We start from the raw sequence: 18337 nt of genomic DNA on the forward strand, positions 1-18337 counted from the left end.
TTGACCTTCTGATGTGTATCAGATATTTTAGAAATAATTGTTTTTAATCCTCAGATACCTTATAATGTAGGTATTATCCCCCTTTTATAGATGAGGAAAGTGAAGCTCAGTTTAAATTACTTGACCAAGGTCCTTTAGCTAGTACTTGAAGGAGTCAAGATTTAAACTCATTTCTGTCTCAATCCAGAGCTCAGAATCTACACCACACGTGCACACAGCCTTCCTGGTGGTCCAGTGGTGTCCACTGGATTCTGCTTTTATTCCAGGCCACTGCTCAGCAAAAAATAATACAACCTGATAGTTACCTAATGCTTGTATGAAAAACATTATATTGCATTTTCTTGATCATAAATCCTTTTTAACTTGAATTTTATTACTCATTCAGAATTTTTATATTTTCACGACAGTTATGGCAAGGTAGGAAGGGAGTGGGGAAATACACAGGTGGTGGTTTTATTCTCTTTTCCTGTGGTGCTATTAGACAATTCAGCATAAAGTCTTCCCATATTAGGCAAGCACAATTCTTTGTTTCAGACCCTTTCCTGTTGTCCCCTTAACTTATGGTTTTTGTACTGAGGAATTAGGTGTGAATAAAGATGAAGTGACAGTGAGTTACAGGAGGATTGGTTAGTTGGAAATGTTAATATTTGGGTGGATATAGTAAAAATAGATGGGGTAATGCTCTAAAAGACTAACCTATGTACACATTCAAAATGCTTGTTTCTTGTTTGCTTGTTTCTGCTTAATTGCATTCCTTACTAATTTCCTTTCCTTGCTTTCTGTCTGTTCTTTTCTGACAGCTGAAGAATGTTCTGCTGACTCTGACCTCAACTTTCTTATTCCTGTTGCAGTGGGTGTGGCCTTGGGCTTCCTTATAATTGTTGTCTTTATCTCTTATATGATTGGAAGAAGGAAAAGTCGTACTGGTTATCAATCTGTGTAATCAATTGAATCTAGTAGGTTCCTTTATTTTTATTTTTTTGGCTATGAGAAGTTATTTCTTCCATTGGCTAAAAGCCAGGAAATGCTGTGCAATTGTTTGGGATATGCAGATTAACCTCAGTGAGTTGCTAACTAACTTGGGCATGAGTAGCACTCTTACGACCGATTTCTGTTTTTTATTTTTCTATTTTTTGTTCCTTTGTAAAAGTGTAATTGAAAGAAAAATTGTGGCTTACAGTATCTTTTTTAGTAAATAATGATTTTAAGCCTCTGACTCCAATTATGAAAGCATTGCTATTGAAGGGTAATTTTATATGTTGCAGTTACTTGTATTTTGCCTCTTTGACATTATTTGCAAAGTCAAAGCTGTTGGAAAATTTGACTTGCTTCAGAAAATAAATTCAAGAACATAATGGAATTCATTTTCATTGGTGGCAAACAAAAAATTTAGTTTGTCATCAGACTTAGTTTTCCCAAGATTATTTAAATCTTGATTTTTCTGCTAGTTAGAAAGAAAGGAATGTTTTCCCAATATTGTATTTAATAGCAAAAGTCTGGCTGTTTTCTTAATTACAATTAGTGGCTACTCTATTTTAACAAGGACGTCTTTTTTTTCCTACTAGAGTTTGGAATATATTGACTATCTCAGACTTGCCATTTATGCTGAAGGTTGAAGTAAGATCTACAACCCTTTTTTTTAAAGGTGTTCATACCAAATTATTTTGCCATACTGCACAACACAACACGAGGGATCTTAGTTCTTCCACCAGGCATTGAACCCTTGACCTCTGCAGTGGAAGTGCAGGGTCTTAACCACTGGACCGCCAGGGAATTCCCTGTTTTTTTTTTGTTTTTTTTTTTTAGAGTTATGAATTAGAAATATTTTTCCTCATAGAGCCTTACCTTGTTCAGAAAGTTACTTCATCCTCCGCTAAAAAAGAACAAGACGAAGCTTCATTTTGTGTGCCGTCTGCACTCTCGTCCCCTGTATGAATAAGTTCTAATTGATAAATTTTTAATGTGTTGGTTTCTTTTTCTTACAACAGCAAGTGCTAACTCTAGAAACTAGTGGGCCCTGAAGTATCATCAGTCAAATGGCTGCCTGGCCAAAGCTGGACCAGGAATATTCTGTAAATTTGTTGATCTTGATAACAGACTTGTATCCCTGTAGGGACCTTTGATGGCTCTGGCTGCTAGAGTCAGATACTAGAGGCCTCTCCTCCCAGTGTCTGCTTGATTGGCCAGGCTATTGAATCACCCTGTGATTTGGAAGCACAGTGCTGTATCTCTCTAGTGTGCAGCTTTGCACACGTGTGATTTGTGTGATTCCCATGAAGGCAGATGCTGATTTTATCAAGCTATTTTCTCTCTATGTAACTAAAAAACAAGCATCTTCCGAAGATCTGTCTTCACTTTAAAAACTTGCTTGGATTAAAAAATTAGGCTTAAACCTTAAATAAAGTTTCTTATTAAATCCAAGGATAAGATCCCCATCTACCTCTCAACACAGTGCAGATGCTGTCCACTGTGTTGCTGCCATTAAGTGATGCCAGAACTCCGCCAATAATCGGGACTGGAAACTTTCATTAAAAAAAAATGCATCAACATCTTTCTTTACTATCTTTATATGTGCACCTCAAAGGCATATATTCCAAACTGGAGTAGAAAGTCAGAATGCTCAACTACACTTCCCTTAGAACTTTCTAGTTCTGACTTGCAGACTTGAGCTCTCCTCGATTTGCTAAGTATATAAAGAATGTTTTCTTTTAAAATGTTTTTTTGTATGTGTGAAAATTGATCAGCTATTATTTAGTCAGAGTGATGGCACCATAAAGAACAGTGGCTTCGATTCAATAAATATTTTGGGGATGATTGTCTAAAAGCCAGGTTATTTAAATCAGCTTGTGACCTTGCCAGGTATATGGGTTGGAAAATTCAGATACATTTAGAAGTATGGGTTCATTTAAAAGTTTTCTACCTGTTGGGTAGGAGACTAACATCATTAATTCTTCAAAGAGTATCATGGTTTTATCTTAGATAATTAGCAAACATGTTTAATTCTTGAGAATTAAGATTAATTAAAATATAAAATTATCAGACGGTTAGAATAAAAACTGCTTCAATTCCAGTAAAATACAGGAAGCCCCAAATCTATGAACTGAGTGAGCTCAGTTCATTTTTATGTCAGTACAACAGTGGATCAGATAGTGGGGCTTTGAACTCATGAATATAAAGAATTATTTTCACCTGAGCTTCTTTGGAAGAACTGATGCTTGCTGCTACCTAAAGTTTTGGATATATCAATATAGTGAACTAATTAATACCTACAAACTAAAGCATACTGTGGCACTCCTGTTTCATCTGATATGTGTGAATTTTAGATTGGTGGATTAAAATACAATAAAGATCATTCAATCTATATTACTATGGGTAACTTCATTTTTATTCCATGTTCTCAGTATTTAGAGGTTGGATTGGTTTGTATAACTGAGTTCCTCAAATTTTTGTCTCTTGAATTGTCAATAGGACTGACATAATCTCATAGGTCTGCAAATTTACATAGGGCAGTCATTAAGGCATTAGAACCTTTAATGTAAACATCTCAAATATGGGGACCTATATGGTCATGAAAATTCCAAGAAGATATTGAAAATAAAATATAAAAATCAAATTTAAGAGCTTCATAATAATTGTACTTTTAATATATATATCTGTCTGCATCGATAAACTGTATTCACTGTTGAAATTGGTTCCATTCTGAGCAAGATAAACACCTCAGGGATATGAGAGGGGCAGAAGAGGAGCTACCCATTTTCTGAAAATTCCTTTGAATTCCTGATAATCCAGTCTAATGCTCAAATGTTATATGACTGGATTAAATGGCACACATTCCTTTTTACTTAAGAGACATTTTTGGTGGGAGAAGGAATTGAACTTAGCATCTCTCCATAGTTCTGAATAACGGGGTTTCATTTTCTGATTGTTAAATGTTTAATGGGCTTTAATTCAGTCAAAAACGGCCTTACCTTGCATTTGTGGGACTGGGGGCGGGGTCGTCTGTCTTCTCAGCTGAATATATTTCATAACTCTGCACCTCACAAAACCTCTGAAAGAAGCACTTCATAGATGGCAAGTAGAGTGTTTCCATATATGTTGCCATCTAAAAAGTCAATGTGGAGGTCCATCTTTTTTAAGTTCAGTGTGTATACTGTAAGTGCTAGAACAGCCTTTAGAATTCTAAGGAAATGTTTTGCTTTCTCTTTGCTGTTATTGTCTTTTTACAGTATTTTGATGGCAGTATAAATTTGAGTCCCTCTATTTCAAGAGAGCGTGAACAGGAAAACTCTTGGCATCCAATTCATTTTTAGTAGTAAAATGCAGCTATAGTTTGATTGAGCAATTACAGTCCTGTGCACTTTATACACACATTTCATTCACTTAATCCTCACAGCAACTCTCTGAGGTTGGGTGGTATCATTCCCAGTTTACAGAGGAGATAACTGAGGTTTGAGCTGTTATTTAACAAAAGTCCCACAAAGAGTAAGTGATGAAACTGACATTTGAACCCAGTTCTGTCTGCCTTCAAAGACCGTGCTCTTCACCACCATGCATCTTGGCTTCTAAGAAAGAATAGATTAAAAAGAAACATACCTTACGTTAAATGGTTACAGAAATCTGACTTCTGTACTCTTCTGTTCTGCATGGTCACCCTATAAATGTTCTTCAGTATTCTTAAAATAACTTTAGTTCAGCCCAGTTGAAGCGAGAGTGAATGTGGTGGCAATGTGCGTTGTGAAAGATCAAACCAAGGCCAGTTTCTGCTGCACCTCGTTAGAGATGTTAAGCCCTGAATGTCACTGTTTTTCAGAGTAGCCTCATCTAGTTATTCTGATCACGTATCATTATCATTCTGTCCTCAAACTGTTCTGCACCATGAATCATCCTGATGGTGCATTAGTGTGTTTAAGAGACTAAATGGATCTGTCTCACTTTACCTAAATTAATGTCATCCCTACCCCCCAGCCATCCCTTAACTTTAAGTGCAGTGTAGCCATGACACTTGGCAGTCCTTGCTGGGTGGTTCTGAGTCCCAGTATGCAGTTCCTCCTACTATCTAGAGCCTTTCTGAGAGGGCATTGAAACATGTATATCACCATAGGTAAAATAGATAAACAGTACAAGTTTGATACATGAAGCAGGGCACTCAAAGCTGGTGCTCTGGGACAACCCAGAAGGATGAGGTGGAGAGGGAGGTGGGGGGGGCGTGTTCAGGATGGGGGAACACATGTATACCCGTGGCTGATTCATGTTGATGTATGGCAAAAACCACCACAATATTGTAATTAGCTTCCAATTAAATAAACAATTTTTTTTAAAGAAATCCTCATTCACATTTGTTGTTAGTTGCTCAGTCATGTCCAACTCCTTGTGACCCCATGGACTGTAGCCTGCCAGGTGCCTCTGTCCATGGGATTTTCCAGGTAAGTATACTGGAGTGGGTTGCCATTTCCTTCTCCAGAGGATCTTCCTGATCAGGGATCGAACCCATGTCTTCTGCATTGCAAGCATGTTCTTTACTGCTGGGCCACCAGGGAAGCCCTTATTCACCTACTTATTTTCCAGCCATAGTGTGCAACTCTTCCATTCCCACCTTATCTGCTCTCCTGTACTCCCTCCTCTCCAGCCATACTGGCCCTCTTGCTACTCCTCAAAGACTCTCAGGGTGTCTTCCCTTCAAGGCCCTTGTGTTTGCTCCACCTTCTACCTGGAAAGATCCCCTAGCTATCCTCACGGTTCATCCTCTAGTCCCATTTAGGTCTCTTCAAATGTCACCTAGTCAGGGAAGCATTCCTTGACCACTTTATAACTCCAGTGTTCCCCCGTACCACTTCCCATCCCCTTTAGTCTGTTTCACTTGTATTACTTCCACCCGTTACCATCTGACATACTATGTATTTTACTTGCTAATCTGTATTTCATGTATGCTTCCCACTAGAAGGTAAACTTCATGAAAGCAGGAATCTGCAATGTTTACTAGGCTGTTCCAGTCTCTAGTGCCTGACACACGGTTCACACTGAATAAATATTTGCTGATGGATAAGTGGTCATTTTTTTGTAGTAATAGCTAAACACTTACTAACTGCTTAATACCTGTTCTACTCAAATCTAAGATGCTATCAGTTGTAAGATAAATACTCATTAAACTGTGAGAGGCCTACTGTTTTCAAAAATGTGAAAAAAAATGTACATCTTAGAGTTGATATGCATCAGGCACTGTGGAGAGGACTGCTCCTGCATTATAACACCTACCATTAATCCACTGAATGCATCTGGGATTCCGAGCCAAGCCGTAAGCATGCTACCATTACAACTTCCCTTCAGAATGACATACTGCTGCTTGTGTCATCTTCAATTCCAAAAACAAGTCTGGCAGCTATGATTTTCCATTTTAAAGCAGACAGTATTTAATATTCATGTTTGTTTCTTTTTAAATGCCACATAGCATAGCATGGCAGGTATATCAGAAAAGAATTTGCATCCTTGCTCTTGACACACAGCAGGGTGATAAGTAACTTGGACAAGTCATTCAACCTCTCTAAGCTTAGGTTTCTCCATTTGTAAGATGGAGATGCTACTGCCTTCTCCTTACTATCTTGTAGGGTTTTAAAGGGAATTAAGTAAGATAATGCCACCAAATTTACAAAGTAAGCTCACATAAACATGAGCTTTTAAAAAATCATATAGGTTGGAATCTTCCTAAAGATGATAGATGTCACATGTTTAGACAAGATCATGGAAAGAGGAAGTGAAGAGAGAATGAAAAGTGAAAGTGAAGTCACTTAGTCGTGTCTGACTTTGCAACCCCGTGGACTGTAGCCTACCAGGCTCCTCCTCGGTCCATGGGATTTTCCAGGCAAGAATACTGGAGTGGGTTGCCATTTCCTTCTCCAGGGGATCTTTCCGACCCAGGGATCGAACTCTGGTCTGTCTCCCACATTGTAGGCAGACGCTTTACCGTCTGAGCTACTAGGACAGGCAGAAGAGAGAATAGGGCTGAGATAAAGCCTTAAGGAGCAAAAATCCACTCGAACTAGGTTATAAAAAGAGCAACGAATTATGAAGTGATTGTATAAGTCTCACAGAATCCAGTCGAAGAACATTTGAGACTCAGAGGAATAGAGTTAAATTATAAAGCTTCAACTGAGAATGTAACAGGTGATAACTACCAAGAAAATTTAGAAAAAAATGAGTGAGTGAGAACTTTACTGCATTTATTAAGATGTGTTATAAAGCTCAGATCAAGTGTTAGATGGATATAATAACAGACCAACAATTTAATGGACAACATATATACACACTGTATTTGGTATTTGATAAAGATGGTCCTTTCAGATCAGTGGGGAAAGACTGGAACATTGAAAAATGATACTGAGCTACTAGGTTGATTATTTGGGGGAAAAGTACATTGAGACCTACTTCATAAGTACCAATACTTCTACAAAAATGCCACCACACACAAATTTAAAGATAATCTACAAACAAGGGAAAATACTTGGCATCTTAATTATGACATAGGGTTAGGTTAATATCCTTACTATCAAATAAAAGCAAGGTGAGTATTCCATGAGTACACTTAGGACATGAAATCATGACAGAAGTAATACAAATGGATAAGTAATTTCAAAAAATACTCCATCTTTCTATGTAAGCAAAGAAATGCAAATCAAACTAAGATCTTTCAAACTGGTTAAGATTTTTTAAATGATTATATTTACTATTAGGTTTTCTTCTTGTAGCTCAGCTGGTAAAGAATCCACCTGCAATGCAGGAGACCCATTGGGAAGATGGAGAAGGGACAGGCTCCCCACTCCAGTACTCCAGGGCTTCCCTGGCGGCTCAGCTGGTAAAGAATCTGCCTGCAATGTGGAAGACCTGGGTTTGATCCCTGGTTCAGGAAGATCCCCTGGAGAAGGGAAAGGCTACCCACTCCAGTATTCTGATCTGGAGAATTCCAGGGATGGTATAGTCCATGGGGTCGCAAAGAGTCGGACATGACTGAGCGACTTTCACATTCATATTTATTCTTGGGCATGGTACAGAAGACTCTGCACACTAATATTGTTGAGAGTGAAATGAAAATTTGAAAACAATCTAAATGCCCAGTGAGAACTCCTTAAGTACAATAAATTGAAACACTGACATGACAGCATTTTACATGCCCATTTAAAGTTACATTCTCAGATAATTCAGATATGAGACAATGTGCCCTACTGCTAAGTGAGAAACAGATGCAGGAAAGGAATATGTACTGAATTAATCTGTTTTGGTAAATAAATCTCTCTGTATCTGTAACTGCTCTGCCACCCAAAAAGTGCTTCTGTCAATTCCTATATCTTCCCGCATGTGGGGTACAGAGCCCACCATAGAAGGGATCCAAATTTCAGTCACTACTTTTACAGTTGAGGAGGCTTCAAGAAAAATATGTACCATATTGTGTCTTGGTGTATATAAATATGTGGTTCTATATACACCTAAGTGTGTGTGTATGTAAAGTAAATACATTATAAACAGTAGTTACCTTCAGGTTTGGGGATTGTACATGGTTTCAATTGCTTTTCCTACTTCTGTTGTGGTGAATCAAGTTTACTTTGACAGAAAGGGCCTCAGGAAAATAATTTCCCAAGAGAGTGAGTTATGAATCTCCTTGGTTCTCTCTTGCATCTTGCTCATAAATAAGGGTTGACTCGGTGAGAGGACAAAGCCTCCACTCCTGCCAGGTATCAGGGTTCTGCCCTCATTTGAAACTTGTTTTTATTAGAGGAAACTTTAACATTGCTCACTAGTCTGGCTAGCTGGCATTTGCCATGCACTGGGCACAGCTCTCACCTGCACAGGGGTGCAGCACACCTATCATGGAGCAGTCTTTTGTTGCCTCCTACGACACCTGGCGTAGAAGGCGATGGCACCCCACTCCAGGGCTCTTGCTTGGAGAATCCCATGGACGGAGGAGCCTGGTGGGCTGCAGTCCATGGGGTCGCGAAGAGTCAGACACGACTGAGAGACTTCACTTTCATTTTTCACGCATTGGAGAAGGAAATGGCAACCCACTCCAGTGCTCTTGCCTGGAGAATCCCAGGGACGGAGGAGCCTGGTGGGCTGCCATCTCTGGGGTGGCACAGAGTTGGACATGACTGAAGCGACTTAGCAGCAGCAGCGACACCTGAGCGGGGCTTCTCTCCATCCCTATACTCGCTGCCTGCAGAGGCCCCCGGAGGAAGGGTCAGCTTGGAGCCACTACTTCTGCAGCTGTATGAGACAAATGGGAGTGGAAGTGTTCATGGCAAGGGGCTCTGTGGAGGTGGAGTGGGGAGCATAGCAGCCACCCTATGCTGCTCCACTTTCTGCATCGCTCTCCCTGTAACTTTCAGCAGGCTGACACCCCTAGAAGCCATGTCCACACTCCTTCCAGCACCTTCTTTTGTAGCATCAACACTCCACAACAACCAACCCTGACTTTGGGCACCTCCACTCACTTCCCTCTCCACCAGACGGGCTCTATGATTCAGAGTGCTTCCATTATAGTCAGATACATCCAGCAAGGTATTGACAGACCCTGTTAACTGCTAGTAACTGGTAAGGGTACAAGGTTGAGGTTCTGATATAGCAGAAAGGGCATGGAGTTCAGTGCCAGACGACTGGGGTTAGAACCCACGCTTGACCAACTCCCAACTAAATGACTTTGGGTAACTTACCGAGTTGCCACATTTGTTAAAATGGGAGTAAAATATCCTCCTTGAAGAACTATTAACAGAGGCATCTATTATACCTATACTTTATAGAGCTGTCACCAATGAGAATAGCCATACAGTGTCACATGGTGGCCACTCTGTGGTATGAGAAGTCACACCATGGGCACCCTTTATACCCATTACCCCATCATCACAGAGATCCTAATGGTGTGGGAAGGGAGCCGACACTTTTTGGGGATCAGAGAAATTCAGTAGCTTGTTTTAGGTTACACAGCTAGTAATTGGTAGAGCAGGTGTATGAGCCCAGTCACCCAGGCTCTTAAACAACTTACTGCCTTTACCTGCATGTGTCCAGCTTGGGCACAGCCAACCTTAATGATTCTGACCAAAGATTCATGCAGGTTGCTATAGAAAAAAGTCAGCCCTGAAATATTAGGTGATTATATTGAGCTACAGAAGAGTTGTACCTGGAGAGTCTGGTTTCTTACAGTTCTACAGACATTCCAATGGACATCAGTGTGTTGTGGAGCCTTAAATGAGATCCAGGGTGATTTGTTCCCATTACACTATGGGTACAAACAAAGGTTCTCAAACTTTAGTAAGCACCAGAAACACCTGTTAGACCCTACCCCCCACAACTTCTGGAGTCAGGAGGTCTGAGGTAGAGCTTGAGAATTTGCATTTGTGATTAAGTTCCCAGTTGATCCTGATGCTGCTAGTTCAAAAGCCATGCATTGAGAACCACCAGATTAAAATGTATTCCCATCTCATCTGTGTCCTGTCCTCCCAGAATTCCAGGGAGTAATCAGCATACACAAGTGTATCACAAAACCAGCCTCCAACCCAGAAAACAGCTTGGTGATGATGCCCTCGACGGTCCCCTTCCTCCCCAGCACCTTCCCAAATAACCAAGGCCTCCCAGTAATCAGGACCCTGGGAGCGAGGATGCTGGTGGGGCAGCTTCATGTCTTTTCTCTGCCCCATGTGTCTCTACACCAAGCAGGGAGCCAGACTCTACCCCTTTTGCCTCTGGAAACATTTGCCACATTAGCCAACTGGCTAAACCTGGCTCTTCTCCAGAATCCTGAGCACCTTGATGGGATTGTGCATAGGAGGGAGGGGAGAGTGCCCTGCAGGGCAGAAATTTCTGCTCAAGGCACTTCTGGGAGACAGGGCCTCAGGGAAATGGCTTCTTGGTGCAGATAGGGAAGCTGGACACATCCCAGCCTCAGCAGAAGCCCCCTCCTCACCTCACCTCACCTCTCCTCTCGTGCCCCATGGGCCCAGGAGTAGCAGAGAAGCCCACCTTCAAGGACACGGACAGTGAGGGGAGCAGGGACAATCACAATGGACTGAAGACCCCACGGAAGTCCCTCCCCCCAGTTCGTGAGTAACCCGCAGGAAGAGGAGGGGCCCTTCAATAGCAAATGAGATGGCATTCTCTAGTCACCTCAGTGGGATGGAGGGAAGAGGCAGATTTAAACCACTTCTGAGCAAACCTGCCCCTTGGTACACACAACACAGAAGACACAGCAGGGAATGGATAAGAAAGCTGTGGTACATATACACAATGGAGTATTACTTGGCTGTTAAAAAGAATGCATTTGAATCAGTTCTGATGAGATGGATGAAACTGGAGCCGATTATACAGAGTGAAGTAAGCCAGAAAGAAAAACACCAATACAGTATACTAACACATATATATGGAATTTAGACTTTTGGACTCAGTGGGAGAGGGAGAGGGTGAGATGATTTGGGAGAATGGCATTGAAACATGTATAATATCATGTAAGAATCGAACTGCCAGTCTATGTCCGATGCAGGATACGGCATGCTTGGGGCTGGTACACGGGGATGACCCAGAGAGATGTTGTGAGGAGGGGGGTGGGAGGGGGCTTCATGTTTTGGAACGCATGTACACCCATGGTGGATTCATGTCAATGTATGGCAAAACCAATACAGAATTGTAAAGTAAAATAAATTAATTAATTAAAAAAAATAAAACTTAACATTAAAAAAACTAAAAAAAAAAAAAAAAGACAGCAGGTAAGTGAACACTCTATTACTAGTTAGAAGCAGAAAACCTCTGACAAATGCTGAGCCTGGTGAGCTGGAATCTCCTGGAGGAACTTGAGGACACCTCTTGTTCAGACTGGAGCCTGAACTGACTTCCAGCCCCTGGGCGGACCCTGGCTCCCCCTGGCTTGCAGCAGCTGCCTCAGGGGAGCAGAGTGCCTGAAGACACCAAGTGGAAGAGAAAGGCCCAGGGGCATTCTCAAGAGTGCCTATCCCATTCCAGTTCTATTTTTAATCTAGTTCAAGAAAGCACAATTCATAGCACAATGTCTGTCCTAGAAAATACATGTTTTTCTTCATCTACTCTTGACTGAAAAAGGGCTTGGGATGGGAGAAGCCTGAGGCTGAGGGCTTGAGTGTGTAGCAAGACAACCCAGTGGTCTTTCAGAAAACCAGGAAAAGTTGCCCTTCTCAGGGGGGAATCAGCAGGAGTATGAGAAAAGTCCTGCTTGTACTTTTGTGAGGCTACATTCCCAATATATACCCCTGCTCATTTATTTCCACTGGGATTAATGTGATTCAGTCATTCAAATTCTTCCATGAAAGTATGATTTTGCTCCCAGAATTGTAGAAATGAATCTTGACTTTATTCCAATTGGATTTACTTAAAAGCCACACTATATGTAAGGCAAAGAAGTCACACCTGATATAATTGGTATGCCAAATTAGACTCTCCTGTCATGTAGCCTCTTTTATCCAATTGAATTAAAATGTGTGCACCAGATAACAACATACAGTAATAATTCCTAGTACATGCTAGACAAAAACTGCTTATTCAATGAATTAATGAATGCAATTTGACAAACTTGCTAAATCCCTAAAATTTAATACTACCCTCCCACCCCTCTTTGAAACTTTGTCATTCCCTTTTCCTCAACAGACGCATTAAGCTTAACAAAATCTTGTCTGCCCTCCCTTGTTACAAGATGTGTGTCAGAATGTCTTCTTTCTTCTGATTCTTCCTTCTTTTTTTCTGCTCCAGCCAGCTGAGATCTCACTGAGGCAAAGGCTGCTGAGAGCTGGAAGGGCATTTCGTGGTGATTCACACTAGGGAGCTGGACTTCCTTCAGCCTCAGATGAGGATCCTGGAGTTTAGAGACACAAAGAACAGGCCCAAACCAATGAATGTTATAAAAACAAGGAACAAATATGAACATGGCTGCAGTATACAGCATAAAGATAGTATTCTCAAGGAAAAGCAGTGTTCCTAGAATAAAACGTATCATGTTCTAAAAGCACTGTTATTCTCAGCCAAAGACCTGGTATCATGGGGAAGAGGGGCTAAGAAGAATACAGGAAGGAGAAAAATAATGTTTAATCACATCAGCCCATATACCTTAAGGTATCAACCAATCAGTAGCAGCCATCAACAGTCCACCACCTGTGAATTTAAATGCCACTGGAGAAATTTTCCTTTAAAAGTTAACATATTCATTAGAACCTCATCTTTCTTTGAAACAATATACATATACACATGTATACATGTATAATATGAAAGTAGGGGGAGAGATCCATATGTAGAAACATATTGTGTTAAAATGGTTATGGCTCATTGGTAGGATAATGAAAATTTTTGTTTGATGGATTTTCAAATTTTCTATGATGTAAATAAAAGTTTTTGATCAGAAGGGGACCTCCAGAAATTGATTTCTCTTTAGAATATGTCTCCATTCTTTTTCTACATCCCTGAATTCAGTGAGGAGCTTCTTTGGGGCAAGACTTCCCACCTCAGTTAGTATCTAGATTTTTTTTGCATTCATCGCAAGCCAAACATCAGGAAAAGTTAATCCCATTCTGTACCTTAGGCAGTCCCAATCCCTCCTCCTGAGGATCCCTCTTCCTAGGGTTTAAAGGCTTTCTTACCATTTGGAGTCCTGGGCATCTGATCCTGAGGTTGTTGATTCATTGGGTCATCTTGGAAGTACCCCACAGGGCTTCTGAAGTGGGGACCTTCCCCTTGGCCTTCGATCCTCTGGTACCACGGCAGGGCTACCTCTTCCTGGGACACAACTACAGGCCACATAGCAGGTGCACACATCACCCCAGCAGGCATCTGGGGGGCCGGGTATGCTGCTGCGGCGGCAGCGGCTCCTTCGACTTCTGAGAATGCCCTAGGTGGGGGAGGTGGTGGGTATGGGAAGGGCATGGGGTATGGCATGTGCCTGGGGCATGGCATGGGGACTGGGGGTTGAACAACCTGGGCGCAGGGATCCTGGGCTCCCTGCCTGTACTGCACACCGCCTGCCGAAGCATTCTGCGCCTCCTCCCTCTGGGCCTCCAGCTGCCTGCGCTGCGAGGTCGCGACCAGCAACTTGTTGCGCTCCTCAGCGGTTACGGGCCACGTGTCAGCCCGGAGCTGTGGGGATCGAGAGCTGACTACGACCGCCTGGGACTGCCTCTCGGCCTGCAGCAGCTGCCCGCGCAGGGCCTCGCGCTCGCTCAGCGCCTGTTGCAGGTCTTGGCGCGTGCGGTGCAACTGCATGATCATCTGCTTATGCTCCTCGCGCAGACGCTGCAGCTGCGAGGCCAGGGCCCAGGTGGCCGTCTCGCGCTCCTCCACCTGCTCCTGCAGCCGCTGGACGCGGCGGGCCTGCTGCTGTCGCTGCCTCGTGGCCACCCGCACGCTCAAGGCCAGCGCGCTCCAGGCACAGGCCCTCTTGAGGTTGCGAGGCATATTCAGGTCGGCCAAGACGGACTGCAGCTCGTCCTCGATCTCATTCCAGGGCCGCGAGCGGTAGGTCACGTAGAAATCTGGGCCGCCGCCGTTTCTGAGTACTTCTTGGTTGATGAACGTAACTACGTCGCTGTGGCGAAAACCGCTCCTGGGATCTTCGCTGTCTAAGGCCATGACCTCCGCGGCCTAGTCTGCAGAGACGCAGCAGCTCTGGTGAGCGAGGGTTGCTAAACCGATCCGCCTCTCAGCTCCTCACTCAGTCCTTCAGCCCTAGCTCAGTCCTGGCCTCCTCTTTCGCCTCCTTCCCTTACACCCACGAGTCCCCTAACAAAGAGTGGGGTGACCCGCTCCTCTCACCACGTGACGCATCAGAGCTGTGGGCTTCGAGTGAGGCTACAAGGCATGGTGGGAGGCCCCGTCCTCGGCATGGCGCCCCCTGTATGACGGGAGGTGGGGCGCCTGCTCCTGGATCCACCGTGGACACACTTTCCGTGGCACACCGCCCCCTACAGGGCGGGCTGGCTAGTGACTGCAGTGTGCCGCACAGTGAATTCGCGTTCCCAAGAGATTCTGAAGCACCCGGATACTGAAGAATTTCGAATCTGGGAGTCAGTTGAGTGGGCGGGGCGGGGGGGTGGGGGGTTGGGGTTGGGGTGGGGTCTTTTGGTTCAGCGCCCTCTCGCTTTATGTCAGCCGCTAGCTCACATTTTCTATATGGTTTCAAGCTATCTATACTCTTCCCTGATCCTAAAGCAGACAGCCTTGGAGTTCGGCTAGTCAAGAAAATCAAGTGGTTGAGCCATGAAGCCCCTTGGTTTTCCTTGCTGAATCCTATCTTCAAGCTCTAGATCCCAGTTCCTCCTATTCCTTTTTCTCAGGGACTTCACTACGTCTTCCCACCCCTCCCCCCACCCCCACCCCCACTCCCACCCCCCTATTTCCTGCATCTCAGCCAGGCTGCACCACCCCTGTGCTACTGGGTAATTTTCTCCCAGACAGCAAGCCTGTTCAGGTTCCCTATGTGCTTGGAATAATTTCCTCCCTCTAACCTATGTCCTGGACTTTCTTCTCATTAGAATAGTCTATACTAGGTCCACTTCACTGTGCTCCCTTTACCGTTCAACCTGCTGCACTTTGGTTTTCACCCTACAAAAACTTTAGTGAAAAATCTCTGATAAGGTCACCAGTAGTCACTATCTCACTACAAAAGCAAGTGGATACTTTGATAGTTTTTATATGATTTTTTTCAGTAGGCTTTGATTCCAGAGAAGGTGATGGCATCCCACTCCAGTACTCTTGCCTGGAAAATTCCATGGACGGAAAAGCCTGGTAGGCTGCAGTCCATGGGGTCGTGAAGAGTCGGACACGACTGAGCGACCTCACTTTCACTTTTCACTTTCATGCATTGGAGAAGGAAGTGGCAACCCACTCCAGTGTTCTTGCCTGGAGAGTCCCAGGGACGGGGGAGCCTGGTGGGCTGCCGTCTATGGGTTCACACAGAGTTGGACACGACTGAAGTGACTTAGCAGCAGCAGCAGGCTTTGATTCTTTTGACCATTCCCTCCTTGACACTCACTCTATCCTGTCTTGCTTTCTGTGACATCAAATTTTTCTGATGCTCTTCCTGTCCCTCTGGCTTATCTTTCTGTTTCTTTCGACTGTTTGTTCTTCTCTGCCCATGGCTCCAAAGTTAGTATTTTCCCAGTTTTGTCTTCAGACCCCTCCTCTTCATTCTATATGTTCTCCTTGAATGAGCTTATTCACTCCTGTACTGTTATTTTATTTTCTCTGGACTTCAACCCCATCAGCTGTAAAATGGGAATATAGGTAGGATCTACCTTATAAGGTTGTAAAGATTAAAATGCTTAGAATATGTTAATTCTTATTGCAATGATTACATAATTGCTGCTAATAGAAGTCATAATAGTGGTAATGGTGGGGTGATAGTTTTAACAGTCTATGCCCAGTTGCAGCCCCAGATCCTGTCTGGTTATATATATGCACATATATGTAGAGAGAGAGTTGATTTATAATATTAGTTTCAGGTATATAACATAGTGCTTCAACATTTTTATAGATTATATTCCATTTATGGTTATAAAATATTGGCTATGTTCCCTGTGCTGTACAATAAATATATCCTTGTAGCTTATTTATTTTATACATAATAGTTGGTACCTCTTAATCCCCTACTCCTATCTTGCCTTTCCCCCTTCCCTCTCACCACTGGTAATCACTAGTTTGTTGTCTATATCTGTGACTCTATTTCGTTTTTGTTATATTCACTAGTTTGTCTTAGTTTTCAGATTTTTTAGATATAAATGATAATATACAGTATTTTACTTTCTCTGACTTATTTTACTAAGCATACTGCCCTCCAGGTCCACCTACGTTGTTGCAGATGACAGAATTTCATTCTTTCTTATGGCTGTGTAGTATTCCATTGTGTGTATGTGTGTGTGTGTACCTCAGATCTTCTTTATCAATTTGTCTGTTGATGGACATTTAGGTTGCTTCCATATCTTTCCTATTGTAAATAATTGTAGGTAATGCTGCTATGAACACTGAGGTACGTGTGAATTTTTGAATTAGTGTTTTCATTTTCTTTGGATATATACCAAGGAATGGAATTGCTGAATCGTTTGGTAGTTCTATTTTTAGTTTTTGGAGAAACCTCCATACTATTTTCCATAGTAGCTGCACCAATTTACATTCCCACTAACAGTGTACTGCAGTTTCCTTTTCTCCACATTCTCACCAATACTTGTTATTTGTGGCCTTTTTGACAATGGCCATTCTGACAGGTGTGAGGTGGTAGCTCACTGTTTTGATTTACATTTCTCTGATGATGAGCACTGTTGAGCATCCTTTCATGGGTCTGTTTGCCACCTATATATCTTCTCTGGAGAAACTATTTAGGTCTTCTGCCTATTTTTTGAATGGGTTGCTTTTTGATGTTGAGTTGTATGAGCTATTTATATATTTTGGATATTAACCCCTATTGATCATATCATTTGCAAATATTTTCTCCCATTCAGTAGCCTGTCTTTTTTCATTTTGTCAGTGATTTCCTTTGCTGTGCAAAAGTTTTTAAGTTTAATTAGGTCCCATTTGGAGAAGGCAATGGCACCCCACTCCAGTACTCTTGCCTGGAAAATCCCATGGATGGAGGAGCCTTGTAGGCTGCAGTCCATGGGGTCACGAAGAGTCAGACACGACTGAGCCACTTCTCTTTCACTTTTCACTTTCATGCATTGGAGAAGGAAGTGGCAACCCACTCCAGTGTTCTTGCCTGGAGAATCCCAGGGACAGGGGAGCCTGGTGGGCTGCCGCATATGGAGTCACACAGAGTCCCATTTATTTACTAGCTAGAGCTAGTGCCAGCCTGCTGGTAGGTAAAGCCAGGTCCTAGGATCTGTCTACAGGGCCTTGGGAGGGGGGGCCAGAATTGGTTCCTGACACAGCTGGCAGCAAGACCCAGAGTGTCTTGAAGCTTATATTGACCTGCTTGTGAGTGGGACCAGGGCCCAGTCGGTCCTAGTGCTGATTCTGTCGTGCTGGTGATTGATCTGGGTCTGTAGGCTTCAGGCCTATGGTTTTCCTGGGGCTGGTGTTCACCTCTGGGGGATGAGGCTTGTCTTGAGGCTAGAGGAGGCTTGCTGGTGGGCAGGGCCTGGGCCCATCTAGTACTAGGGCTGGAGCTGGCCTGCTGGTGAGTGACTTGGGTGCATAGTTTGGGTGGGCTATGATTTTCATGGAGCTAGTGGCCTCTTGCGGGAGGGAAAGTCTAGAACAGGCTTGCTGCTGGGCAGGGCCTGGGATTCTGGGGCTGGTGTCTGCCCACTGTTGGGTAGACCTGTGTCCCAGGATCTCTGGCCACAGGAACCTGATGGTC

General features: G+C 43.1%; 2 protein-coding genes across 2 annotated transcripts in view; one reads left to right on the forward strand and one right to left on the reverse strand.

Annotated features, from left to right (window-relative positions):
- Positions 1-3363, forward strand: part of LAMP2 (lysosomal associated membrane protein 2) — a 38289-nt gene extending 34926 nt beyond the window's left edge. The window contains exon 9 of the mRNA XM_040265239.1: positions 801-3363. Coding sequence (XP_040121173.1) covers positions 801-943 — 143 coding nt within the window. The 3' untranslated portion in view covers positions 944-3363. The remainder of the gene's footprint in view (positions 1-800) is intronic.
- A 9364-nt stretch (positions 3364-12727) lies between these two features.
- LOC120881541 (testis-expressed protein 13D-like) lies at positions 12728-15049 on the reverse strand. The gene is made up of 2 exons (XM_040265273.1): positions 13632-15049; positions 12728-12853 (listed from the first exon to the last, which is right to left on the reverse strand). The coding sequence occupies exons 1-2, from the start codon at positions 14614-14616 to the stop codon at positions 12816-12818; spliced, it is 1023 nt and encodes a 340-aa protein (XP_040121207.1). The 5' UTR covers positions 14617-15049; the 3' UTR covers positions 12728-12815.
- Between the last annotated feature and the right edge of the window lie 3288 nt (positions 15050-18337).

The sequence above is a fragment of the Oryx dammah genome, unplaced genomic scaffold (assembly GCF_014754425.2).
Source record: "Oryx dammah isolate SB20612 unplaced genomic scaffold, SCBI_Odam_1.1 HiC_scaffold_23, whole genome shotgun sequence".
NCBI classification, from domain to species: Eukaryota; Metazoa; Chordata; class Mammalia; order Artiodactyla; family Bovidae; genus Oryx; species Oryx dammah.

Coding starts and splice junctions, on each gene's coding strand:
- LOC120881541 (XM_040265273.1), bottom strand. CDS start 14,616: ATGGCCTTAGACAGCGAAGATCCCAGGAGCGGTTTTCGCCACAGCGAC. Junction 12,854..13,631: donor GATGCCCAGGACTCCAAATG/GTAAGAAAGCCT, acceptor TCTAAACTCCAG/GATCCTCATCTGAGGCTGAA.